The sequence below is a fragment of the Aspergillus clavatus genome, genomic scaffold (assembly GCF_000002715.2).
Source record: "Aspergillus clavatus NRRL 1 1099423829750 genomic scaffold, whole genome shotgun sequence".
Classification (NCBI taxonomy): Eukaryota; Fungi; Ascomycota; class Eurotiomycetes; order Eurotiales; family Aspergillaceae; genus Aspergillus; species Aspergillus clavatus.
This window is the reverse complement of record NW_001517110.1, coordinates 999,614-1,012,255: the sequence shown is the minus strand read 5'-3', so window position 1 is coordinate 1,012,255 and position 12,642 is coordinate 999,614. Positions and strand designations below refer to the sequence as shown.

General features: G+C 52.3%; 4 protein-coding genes across 4 annotated transcripts; 3 read left to right on the top strand and 1 right to left on the bottom strand.

Annotated features, from left to right (window-relative positions):
• Positions 1 to 354: 354 nt before the first annotated feature.
• On the top strand, positions 355 to 1,496 carry ACLA_003900 (uncharacterized protein; the record flags this gene model as incomplete). The annotated part of the gene is made up of 2 exons (XM_001276402.1): positions 355 to 719; positions 785 to 1,496. 2 exons carry the CDS (start codon positions 355 to 357, stop codon positions 1,494 to 1,496), a joined length of 1,077 nt encoding a protein of 358 aa, XP_001276403.1.
• An 882-nt stretch (positions 1,497 to 2,378) lies between these two features.
• Positions 2,379 to 4,408, top strand: ACLA_003890 (purple acid phosphatase family protein; the record flags this gene model as incomplete). The annotated part of the gene is made up of 4 exons (XM_001276401.1): positions 2,379 to 2,734; positions 2,783 to 3,478; positions 3,560 to 4,000; positions 4,066 to 4,408. 4 exons carry the CDS (start codon positions 2,379 to 2,381, stop codon positions 4,406 to 4,408), a joined length of 1,836 nt encoding a protein of 611 aa, XP_001276402.1.
• Positions 4,409 to 4,576: 168 nt separating this feature from the next.
• ACLA_003880 (MFS transporter) lies at positions 4,577 to 6,447 on the bottom strand (the record flags this gene model as incomplete). The annotated part of the gene is made up of 4 exons (XM_001276400.1): positions 4,577 to 4,823; positions 4,874 to 5,005; positions 5,064 to 6,050; positions 6,107 to 6,447. 4 exons carry the CDS (start codon positions 6,445 to 6,447, stop codon positions 4,577 to 4,579), a joined length of 1,707 nt encoding a protein of 568 aa, XP_001276401.1.
• A 3,859-nt stretch (positions 6,448 to 10,306) lies between these two features.
• Positions 10,307 to 11,101, top strand: ACLA_003870 (uncharacterized protein; the record flags this gene model as incomplete). The annotated part of the gene is made up of 3 exons (XM_001276399.1): positions 10,307 to 10,876; positions 10,930 to 10,975; positions 11,025 to 11,101. The coding sequence occupies 3 exons, from the start codon at positions 10,307 to 10,309 to the stop codon at positions 11,099 to 11,101; spliced, it is 693 nt and encodes a 230-aa protein (XP_001276400.1).
• Positions 11,102 to 12,642: the final 1,541 nt, after the last annotated feature.

Genomic DNA, 12,642 nt, shown 5'->3' with positions numbered 1-12,642 from the left:
CTCCGCTCATAGTTGCGTAGGCACCAATTCTAATCGACACGGACTCAAGCTCCGACCACTCTCTCTCAATTTCGACGCGATGATTATGCGAGTGACAGACGCCAAGCACCACTACTCAATGGGTCGTCAATAAATGCCATTCTGGTCCACATTGTAATGTGACAATAACGTGGTCTGCAGATGAAGTCACCATGTGGACTTGACAGTTGCCTAAAACGGCCGCATCCGGATGCGGTTGACATGAGTCCTCGGGCTTCAAGTCCGACGCCCACCGGCCAGAAGACAATTAATATGATCTTACTGCCATGTTTCTGACATGGTAGTTGTGTCAGGAAATCTCAATTATGTGACACCATGATCGCCCACGCCATGCGACAAGCTCGCCATTGCCGGCCGCTTCTCACCATCCTCGCTGCTCTCTCGGTGCTATGTCTGATCTGGCTCATTTACCCACCCTACAGCTCATTCTCTTGGCCCGATGTATCTCCCGAGCCCTCACCACAGCGCATCGCCAAGGTGTCGATGCTGTACGGGAGGCCTAACCGGCTGTACGAGAGAGCGCTGCAGAGCCACACCCGACACGCCCAGCGCTGGGGATACCCCATGCACATCCTGCGGGAGGATATCTCCGTGGGGTTCTGGAATAAACCGAGCTATCTTCTTTCGCTCGTGATTGGTGAGCTGGCAAAGCCACCGGGGAAAAGGGTGGAGTGGCTGATGTGCGTCTCTTGATTTTCTGAGCCTTTGGGTGCAACGGCAGCATACTGATTCCTGATTCCGGCAGGTGGGTGGATGCAGACTCGATCATCCTCAATGGCGCTATTCCCGCCGACCTGTTCATCCCCCCAAGTGATCTGAAGGATATCCACCTCGTCGCGACCAAAGATCACAATGGCTTGAACACCGGCATCATGTTCCTGCACATCCACCCGTGGACGATCAACATGCTCGTCGAGAGTCTGGCATACCCTCTGTATCTCCCCAACGAAACTCTCGGTCGGTCGATGGACCAAGAGAGTATGGCCCGCGTACTGAATCAAACGACAGGAGGTCCCAAGGGGGAGGGATACGTCGATGGATTGGTATATGTGCCGCGAACATGGATCAACACCTACGAATGGACGCACGCCTACGAAGGAAAGAGAGGAAATCTACTCGTGCATTTCCCCGGACTCGAGGAGCATCGATGGTCGCATATGTCCAAATGGCTGGATATCGTGGAAATCACGCCGACCCGGTGGGAAGTGCCGCTGGAGGAGACACAATACCTGAACGAGACCACGGCTTTCTGGACAAGGGTTCGGACGGCGATGGAGACGATGGCGCTGATGGAGAAGAAGATTGACGCAATGCCAAACAAAACAGATAGCCAGAGGGGAGAGATCGAGAGGATCGATGTGGCTGTGAGGGCGTTACGAAAGGCTCTTCACGAAGAGGCGGACAATGTGGGGATGGTCCAAGAACGGCTTGATTATCTGAGTATGTTCAAACAATAAAGTTGAGTTCAGATGATTCGGGGCTTCTGAATAAATTATCTTTCCTCCCGATATTTTCTCCGGACTTTGGTTAATTGAAGAGCTCCATCGACCAAGGTAGGGTAGATTTCCGAAAACGGAAATCTAGTCATCCAAACAACAACACAATCCATCGTCCTCCTTATATAAATGTGTAAACAAGGGTAGCCGGTCTTCAAAAGGCACCATTTGAACTGAATTCAAATCAACCGGCCTACACGGTAAGCATTCAAGCCAGCGACATCCACAGTAAGGATTACTCGTGGAATAATGCGGCATATTCATTCGACTGAACATCGTGGAGGCAGATTAAATAACCGCATTAGCAGCAGTTCGTTCTCGAACGCTCCATGCATTTGTTCCCCCAAGTTGCCCGAAAGCGAATCGTAAGCGGGTGCTCTCGGATGCAGCCAGTCCGAGAGTCGATATAGCGAGACTAATGCGCCTCGTTCAATAGCGGGACATTGATTCCTGCTGCCGTCCTTTAGCGGTGCAGCTAGCATAAAATCAACGCATTTCACAGGCCAATCAGTTCGTCTATCAGCCCGCACATGCTGATTCAAGCTTAACCGAAGCTTTCTCGACCAGCCATGATAAGTCGATGCCTGGTTAGAGCCCTGCGATAGTCAATACAACCTCACTATCGCTTACTTGGAGCTCCGGGCCGTGGCCAATTGCCGATCTCTGCATGTACACGTGTGATACGCCCCCCTTCGAACCTCATCGTGCATTAGCATCGGCGGATTCCGTCTCTTATCTCGATCATGAGACATGTAAACAAAGACTTAAAAAGCAACCGTCCGTCCTGCCCGCCGTTCTTCGCAAGGTGTTTGTCTGTTGACTTCTCGCTTCAAGACACGCAAGATGAAGACTACTACTGCGTCGGCCCTGCTGGTGGCATTGGCCGCGACCGCCGCGCAGGCTCGTCCTGTGGTGGATGAGACCTATCCGTACACTGGTCCTTCGGTTCCGGTGGGCGACTGGGTCGATCCCACGATCAATGGCAATGGCAAGGGCTTTCCGCGTCTTGTTGAGCCTCCTGCGGTGAAGCCAGCGAGCGCGAATCCGACGAACAACGTGAATGTGATTTCGTTGTCGTACCTGCCCCGTGGCATGCACATCCACTACCAGACGCCGTTCGGACTGGGCGCATCGCCGTCCGTCAAATGGGGGAAGCACCCCAAACACCTGAACGGCACCGCTCGTGGGGTTTCACATACGTATGTTCTCCTTTACTAGATTCGAGGAAACGCAAACTGACCGTATAGGTATGACCGCACGCCCTCCTGCTCCCAGATCAAGGCCGTCACGCAGTGCAGCCAGTTCTTCCACGAAGTCAGCCTCGACAATCTCGAGTCGGACACCACCTACTACTACCAGATCCCCGCGGCCAACGGCACCACCGAGTCCGACGTGCTGAGCTTCAAGACCGCCCGTCGCGCGGGCGACCACCGGCCCTTCAGCGTCGCGGTGCTGAACGACATGGGCTACACCAACGCCAAGGGCACCTACAAGCAGCTCCTCGAGACGGTCCACGAGGGCGCCGCGTTCGCCTGGCACGGCGGTGATATCAGCTACGCTGACGACTGGTACTCTGGTATCCTGCCGTGCGAGGACGACTGGCCGGTCTGCTACAATGGCACCAGCACGAAGCTGCCCGGGAATGGCTCCGTGCCGGACGAGTACAAGAAGCCTCTGCCGGCCGGCGAGGTTCCGAGTCAGGGCAGCCCGCAGGGTGGCGACATGAGCGTGCTGTACGAGTCTAACTGGGATCTGTGGCAGCAGTGGATGAACAACATCACCCTCAAGCTGCCGTACATGGTCATGCCGGGCAACCACGAAGCGTCGTGCGCCGAGTTTGATGGGGGCCATAATATCCTGACAGAGTATCTCAACAACGGCGTGGCCAACGGCACCGCTCCCAAGGCCAATCTGACCTACTACAGCTGCCCTCCTTCTCAACGGTAACTCCCCCCCCCAACAAACCACCACCTCATACTCTCCTCTACTTCTCTACTTTCATGCTGACAAGTCCAATCCTCTAGAAACTTCACCACATACCAGCACCGCTTCCGCATGCCCGGCGCCGAAACCGGCGGCGTCGGCAACTTCTGGTACTCCTTCGACTACGGCCTCGCGCACTTCATCTCGATGGACGGCGAGACCGACTTCGCCAACAGCCCCGAGAAGACCTTCCTCGCGGACATCAAGGGCAACGAAACGCACCCGAAGGCGGCAGAGACATACATCACCGACAGCGGGCCCTTCGGCGCCATCGACGGCGACTTCAAGAAGACCACGTCGTACGCGCAGTACAAGTGGCTGAAGCAGGACCTCGCGGCCGTCGACCGCAAGAAGACGCCGTGGGTGTTTGTCATGAGCCACCGGCCGATGTACAGCTCGGAGGTGGGCTCGTACCAGAAGAATCTGCGGGCTGCCTTCGAGGAGCTGTTCCTGGAGTATGGAGTTGATGCGTACCTTTCTGGGTGAGTGTGGCCTTTCCTTTCCTGCTGCTGCTGTAGTCATGATGCTGATGGTGGTGAATCCCTAGACATATCCACTGGTACGAACGCCTGTACCCCATGGCCGCCAACGGCACCATCGATACCGCCTCGATTGTGAACAACCACACCTACCGTGCCAACCCGGGCAAGTCGATCACGCACATCATCAACGGCATGGCCGGAAATATCGAGAGCCACAGCGAGTTGGACAAGGGCCAGAAGGCGGCGAACATCACGGCGCGCCTGGATACCACGCACTATGGGCTTAGCAAGTTGACCGTGCTGAGTGAGAAGGCGGTTAAGTGGGAGTTTATCCGGGGTGATGATGGGTCGATTGGGGATTATTTGATGCTGCTGAAGGAGCCTCACGGCACGGGGAAGAAGGATTAATTTGCTGGAAGTGGCAGAAGTGGGGATGTAACCGCAGTACTACTGATTTGCGGATGAGATACGTTACTTATGCGTGATGGATCACCGAGTTTAGCCTATAATTATTATTCATAATGTCGTTATTCGTTATCTAGTATCTAGTCTATAAGAGTGTGATGGCGGTACTCGTCAAACGTCATAAACTTCCTTCGTTTCCTGGTACACTCGCGCACTGGCAGATCGACTCTTCCCCCGAAGCCAAGGGCCGTACACCATAAACACGATCGGGATGGGCACCATGACAACGGCAATGCATCCCAGCATGGTACCGGCCCATTGCACGCCGAGATTCTCCATCATCTGTCGCGAGAAGAGGGGGAATGCGCATCCGACACCGGAGCGAAGGATAGTGTTCGCGGCGATAGTGGAGGCGGCACTGCTGGCATGAGCAAAAGTCATCAAGACACAGGGACAGTGAAAACGTACAGAGTAGGATAGCAGTCGACGATGTAATTGAAGCACTGCAGGAAGATGCAAAAGATGCCAAAGCCGGTCAGGATACCAGAGGAGATAGGAGCCATCCAGTGGATGGACGAGGTGAAGCCGGTCCAACCGAACCTGAGCCGTCAGTATACAAAGTCACAGGAAAGCAAAAGCAAAAGGGGGATGAACATACCAGAACATGCCAATAGCAAAAGTCACGCCGCCTACAATGGCCGGGGGAAGACGCCACTCCGGCACAGGGACGTCGCCGTTCGCCGCCAGCTTCTTGATATACGAGCCCTGCAGGAAGAGGATGAAGACGCCTCCGAGCAATTCTCCAATAATCAAACCCACAAAGGCCAGGCCCCCGACGCCCATGTTCATGCCATAGACGCCCTGGAAGACGACCGGGTACGCACCAAGCAGGGCATACATAAGCCCGTAGATGAACGAGATGTACAGCGAGATCAGCAGCAGGATGGGTTCCGTGATTAGCATCTTCAACGGGCGACCAAAGTTATTCCGCAGGAGCTCGTGGAAGTCCACCTCGACCTCATCCTGTTTCGCATGGATGCCCCAGTTGCGGGTCTGGCGTCGCAGCACGGCCGCCTTCCGGACCAGGATCACGGGTGCATACGTCTCATCCAGGAAGAACACGACCAGCACAAAGCCCGAGAACACCATGATCGCCGAGATGTACATGGTCCAGCGCCATCCCAGCGAGCTCATGGCGATGAAGCCACCGGTGAACGGCGCCGCGAACGGGCCAATGAACACGGCCATGCAGAAGATGGACATGATGATCCCGCGCTGCGCATTGTTGAAGAGGTCGGCAAAGACAGCAGGGACAACGGAGATCGGGCTCGCGGCGAACAAACCCGCAAAGAAGCGGCAGATCATGATGGTTTGGAAATCCTTGCCGGTGGCGCAGGCCAGGGTGAAGATTGCGCAGCCGAGCAGACCCAGGGACAGCGGCGCGCGCCGGCCGATGAGTTCCGACGCGGGGGCCCAGATGGTTGGACCGGCGGCGAACCCGAGCACGTAGAGCGTCACGCCGAGGGAGCCGAGTTCCTGGCTGACGTGAAATTCCTTGCTTGCGTCGGGGATGGCGGCGGCGAAGACGGCGCTGGCGAAGGAACCGGCGAAGGTACCATAGCAGAGGATGCAGACCAGCATGATCCTATTCCGTCAGTATTCAGGTGTATGAATAACAGGGCTTAGTGAGAGGAGGTATACCTTCGGAGCATGGACCAGTTGTATGGATGTAGGGGATCCTCAGGGCCCTCGAATTCCACCACGTATGTTTCCGGATCGGGAAGTACAGGCGGATACTCCTTGCCGGCGCCCATGGGGAGCCATGCATCGCGGGGGAGAGGGCCGCGGGTCGATCCCACGGTGGTCTTCTGCTGGAGCCGGTAGGTGTTGATGCGGGTGAGCTCGATCGGCTCGAGGTGGTCTACCGTCTCGTCGGAGTAGTCGCTGATGCTGTCAAGCGGCTGGGAGGAGATAGTGGGATGGCTGCCATCGTGTTCGTAGGCCTTTGGCGAGCTCGATGTGGACGTCTCGGACTGCTCCATTTCTCTGGATAGAGAAAGCTGTACCGCTCGGGCCTACTCTTACTCGGTGTACTTGTGTCTATCTGCAACAGAACTACAAAGGGACCAGCCGGCGTGGCCTGGTCTGTATATACCCCCGGGGATGAGGGCGGGTTGGTTGCCTGGATAGATGTGGACCGCACATTTTCTTTTTTCTTTTTCGTTTTTTTCCCCCCGCTGCTCAGGTCTGAGTAGCCATCAATTGCTGCCAGATGGAGCTGATAGTGATGTAGTAAGAGATCCATACTTTTCCGAGCGTTCCTATAACACTTACTCCGTAGCCAGCGTCGCTGAGAGTGTGCCAGCACCAGCCTCATACTAGCCACAGGAGCATGGGCAGGAAAGAGGTACCCACCAATCACATCCCAGTGTCTCAGTCATGAACCCGGACCAGGCGATAGAGGTCGTCGGCTATGAGCGGCCCTGTGGCTGGTGCTCTTCCTTCCTCGATGCAGAATTTTCCCATCCGAGCCACGAGGGCGAGACTAGCCGCGTTTCTCCGAGACCAGCCGAAAGTACCCGCTAATCCGTAGATACTACATACTCCGAGTAGTAGATACATCTCTCGACTCTGACATCTCTGACATCCCTGACATCGCTTCCGAAATCAAGGCAAGGAGCACCGAGATGCCACGATGTTGGGATGCCGTGGATATGGTTGGTGCATGCTGACGGCACTTGCCGCGCACGCCTTTACTGTCATGCAATGCAGTTCAACCTTGATTTGCCCCCTCCTGATCCCTTGGCCTAGTAGAATTTTCATGTCTTACTACCTAGCGCTATAGATCAATGATTATCAATATGCCAGAGTATCCACGATTGGGCTGCGAACTCCTCTGTCCAAGGCAATATTAATGTCTTACCAGAGGTCAGCGCAGACCCAGACATGACATCTTTCGAACTCTCGAATCTATCGAACTCAAGATCCGCAAGCTCGAAAATGAAGCCGTCAAAACAACACCGCACTTAGACGGAGCCTGCACTCCCTGATGATCTACCTCCATAAGCCGATTATCTCAGAGTACGTGTTCCCGGATAGTGGGTTTCACCCTTGGTGTGTTCCGCGGAAGGCGAACTGAGACATGCCGCTCTTGTGGACAGGACTAGATGTTCTGTCAACCTACCTATATCATTTATATCGAACATCCTGTGGCAAATTGCCAGAACATTCACTTAGTAGATCACCAGGCCGTGAGTATGAACACAAAGATGCTGATATAGATACTTGAGGGAATAACATCTCAGCACTGTAGTCCTAAACCCAGCTAGAAGGGCGGCAAGGCATCGAGACTACTACTACCACTTGCAAGTTCAGTCCTCAAGAGGAAGTTTCGGGCCGTCTGGTGCAGAAGATATATTCGTGAATTGCAGATCGAGACAAATAGACCGCATAGGTGCCGGAGCTTGGTAGCCAGATGTACTACAGGTAGGCCAGCCGCTTCTGTGCATTTCGCACCCGGTTGGAGAACAATTCCCAATGCCATGGCCATTTCTTCAAATGACGAAAGAAGCTGTGCTCGGGCCGCTGCTGTGTATCAGGCGACAGGTGTTCGGTTCCAGCCAGCTCTTTAACCTTCACCCTGATAACCAGATTGATTTCTTGCTGGATTTGATCATTCATCTGATCTTCTTCCAAATTGTATCTAAGGTAGTGGAGTTAAGAATTCCTGGAAACGACACTGGGTTTGCTCATGATGACTGGTGACCAGGGATTTAAGCCAGGTTTGCTGTGTTGACGTGCCTGGCTGGCTCTGAAAGCCCTCAAGTAGTCGAATCTATTGATCTTGATCATTCTCAGAGCAGTCATCAACTACATCATATCCGCAAATGATCTTAGATGATTCTCGGGCCGATGCTACCCCCATGAAGATAGACCATAGCTCATGCACCTCATGTTGAAGATTCTGCGCATTCCGTTTCCACAATGACAATGCATATCCTTGAAAAAGAAGTAACATGTTGTCGTGTCAGGCAATTCCAAGTACTCACCAATGAGTGATTTAGCAAGGACAGACTTGCCGCAGCCCGGATCAGCTGTAATTCACAGGAGATAGTTTGACGAACGTTCCCACCAGCGGATTTAATATGAGGGTTGCAATACCCATTGCCATGTACCAAATACTCGATCTGGGTGACTGTCCTTTTTGTTCCGTGTAGTGTCTTGTTTTAAATGGTTGGTGACACTTGTCCTGTGCGTCGATCAAAACCCGTGTCTTTTCTTCGTCATACTACTGCTCTTGTCGATGGAATACTCTGTCCAGTCACTGGTTTGCGCCTTGGAGCTCCTCCTTTAGCGCTTGTATAGAATGCCACGTAATGACTCATGCCTTTTCCGGTGGCTATCTGCACATTCACTTACTACACACATCGGCCACGAGGTTCTCTTGTGAAGCCTGACCCGAGGGTACATAACCGAGAAGCTCTTTAGCCTACGATGCTGCTGCTAATGCAGTATATCCTTGCTACTACTCATTTTTATGTGAATCAGCGTAGTCACAGATCCCACGGATGACAATGCAGGGGTGATCTAACATTAGACCAGCTGCCGCTCTTTCAAAGCCCAGGGCACCGGTGTCTGCCCCCAAGCTTCTCCCGGATGTGTCCATTCACTAGGACCGAATCTCCTGAGGCAATGATCCCATAGTGTGGCTATGGGTCATCGTTTTTAAGTTGGCTTCTGCTCTCCTCCCTCTCTGGTAGGCATGTATTACAGTCGCTTGCAGCAGGAGGATAGTCATGCCTGGCTTTGCACCATCGGCCTGTTGTGCACTAGGCCGCCCAAAAGTTCTCTGCGTGCGTGTGTTTCCCATGATGGTCTTTTCGATTTACCGTGGATATTAGGGGTCATCTGTAAGCTCGGTAGCCCTCATTATGCTGAGTGCTGATAACAATCGCCGAGGCGGGCTATTCAGCGATCCAGTTCGCCAAAATCCTGTCTGTGAGTTGAGCTTCCCCATGTCACACTGAAGCACACCGCGGTTAGGGCAACTAATCACAATGTCACCGAGTCGTATATCATGCTTAGCGGATGGGATCCCTTCACCAAGACTGACCCGCAACCCTATGTGAAGTGAGCTGGAAAACGTGCGGGCCATATGCTTTGGCACTGTCGTGGCTGGAGTCGGTCCATAATACCCATCAGGAAGGCATGCAATCACAACATTGGTTCCTTCGCTGCGGCAGCTTCGACGCGCAGTGCACATATCCAACCGATGCGGAACTCTTCTCATGGGGGACAAGGCATATTGGCAACGGGCTCTGATCACGACAACATCCCGAAGTAAACCGGACACATGGCTTTATGATAAGAAAGCGAAAGCGGATGGCTCTTTACTGGATCTCGAGCAGGAAAGAGAGCTCAATTGATAAAGACAGAAGGGGAACTAAGTACTGTGGCGCGGAAGATCAGCCTTGCTTCGGCACTATCCCCAATCCAACCGCGAAGAAGATATTTAATGGATCCCAATCTTATATGACAATGACCTAAGAATGTCCTTAAAACTCAGCAGTTCTCGCTAATTTCTGGGCAACATGGGTGGCGTTGCCAAAGCAGCGCTATGATCGGGCTGACTCTTGGCCAAAGTATATACCCTTTTGAGCATTCCCAAGTCCATCGATCATTGGATATTGAAGCCTTTCTCTCCACTGAAAGAGCCAGGTGAAACGTCGATCCTCCTTCTCTCTTACGAGGCTGAGGTCCACAAGGACATGGCCAGTGCTCTCACTTCGGCGAGAATAGTATATATCGCGGCTTGGGGCTGCTTTGGAATTTAAATATCAAAGATTCTCCACAGGTATACAATCCATCCCTATTATCAGTGAACCCCAGCCCTCGATCAACATGACTCCCGGACTTACTCCTCTCAAACAGCCCATCGCGCTGCGCACAGAATACCTGGCCTCCAACACGACCAAAATCCGGGTTAAACAGCACAGCATACGCTGGTCATCCGGCAACTTCACCGTCTCGACCGTTCCGACCGACGGTTCCCCCGCCGAGACTCTCTTCACCATCGATGGAGACTTTGGTTCCTGGAGTCAGCGACGGCATGTTCAAGACGCATCTGGTCTGCCGCTCTTTGAGATCTCCCGCAAGAAACTCGGTGTGACCTGGTTCGTTCACCTACCGGGCAGCAAAGAGAGAGACAATGCGCAGCCCATAGCAACGATCGTTCCCCAGTGGCACGCCTTGAAGGATAAGTTCGACATCCACTTCAAGAATGCGGCTGGCGGGGACGCCGACCTGGTTCTGAACGTGCGCGGTCAGGATATCTGGAAGTGCAAAACACATGTGTACCATGGAGACGTATTGGTCATGACTTCGAAGTTGGCCGACATGGTGTCGGTTTACATCCCAGGTAAAGGGCCAAATTGGGAGCTAGAGGTTGCTGAGGGAATGGACCTTTCACTGGTATGATGCTCCTCCTTACTTGTCTTGCTAGGGCTTCTGCTAATGAGGGACAGGCATCGCTAGTTGGAGTTCTCCTAGCCACTCTGCTGTACCAGAGCAGTAAGTCGCCTGCGTAGTGTCTGGCGGGATTGATACTGACATTGAATAGGCTACAAAGGCACAGCACCAGAGTCGTCCGGCAAACATCCTGCCCTTGGGGGCAAGGAGAAAGAACCACTGCCGTAGTAGGGCAAAATGGTGAGCTGACTGTACATGAAACATAGTCTCGGATGCCCTAACATCATAATCTAGAACTATAATGGGCATCGGATCAAGCAGTCAGCCTTCGGCAACGAAAAGGTTCCAGGTGCCACCACCCAGTTGATTCCTTTATTCTCTTTAAGCGCTTTATGATGCACGAAATCAGCCTATATCTCAACATTGCCAGAGTCACATCACTGTATACCTCCCCAGGCGGGTCATATGTATCACTGTTAGCTTATCACTAGGCTAGTTGAGATCTATAAATTTAGCAAGCATTGCTCTCGTATCAAACTTGGACGCGTCCATGCAATTGTGGAAATTGAGACAATACAGAAGTGCGATAAAAGCTATGGATGCTCAGATATATTAATGAATCTGTAGTGACTCTCTTATATAAGCTGACACAATATGCTAAATTCGTGTATATTTTTGATTATATCATATAATTAGCAATAGTGAAGACTACATTAGAGTCTTCATTCTAGTCTTGTTTCTCTGATCAATATCTCGCCATATACCCCCGAAACCACCCACCTCCCACGTAAAATCAATTGCCTCTATATGCGCAATTGAGACGGAAGCATTGTATCAAAGACGGGTGATAGAAGTTCTTACCTCTTTAAGGACAGGAGGTCGCCCTTCCTTGCAAGCTTTAGTATAACCATGGAGGAAACCCTTTCCTATTCCAGTCTTCTGAACAATCACATATGCAATAACTATGTCAAAGCAGGCACTCTTCTGGAATGACCCAGAAACCAAGACGTCACATTTGGCCCCTGGTACAGTGGTAAAATATGCTTCAGAAAGCCTTGGAGCCTCTGAAACTGTCAATGCAATTACCTAAACTGAACACTTGTGGACTCCAAATAATCAGCTCCTTGAACGATTTAAGTGCCGATATCAGTATCACAACTCGCTCTAATAGCGTCTATCTGTCATAGCGTCGCTTGACTCATGAGAAGAGACAGTGTTAGCCTGCCATAGTCTGATGATTGCTTGGGTTCCCTGCTATACTTGGGGAATAATAGTAATCTAGTCTCCAGGGTCCTTGAACAGCTCGTCAGACCTAATTTCTGGTCTGGCCATGTTAGAAGATTACGGAGTATATAAAATCGTGCAGGAATATAAGACGCACAGGGAAAGAGAAGAGCCACTTTGATGGAGTCACGGAAGGTCACTATCCGTTCCGCGGATACTGTTCTCCACATGCCGGGGGATCCTTTGGTTTGATACATTCAGAACATAAATTATGGGTATATTTCAAAGGGATGAGGCCTATCGAGTATTGATATCAATTGCGTACGAGACCACTTCAACTCGATGATACATCTAACCGTTGTTCTCCCAACGAACTCAGCATATCTTGTGAGACTGACTCGCCAGGGATAAGAAAGTCGGGAACTCTGTCCTTCACACCAGTACCGATGCCACTCAAGGCTGAACTGCTAAAGACCGGATAGAGTTTGCCAGGGGGTCAATGCTGCTGGGAATTGGGCTACTCAGACCGTGTCTTCTCCTCCAGA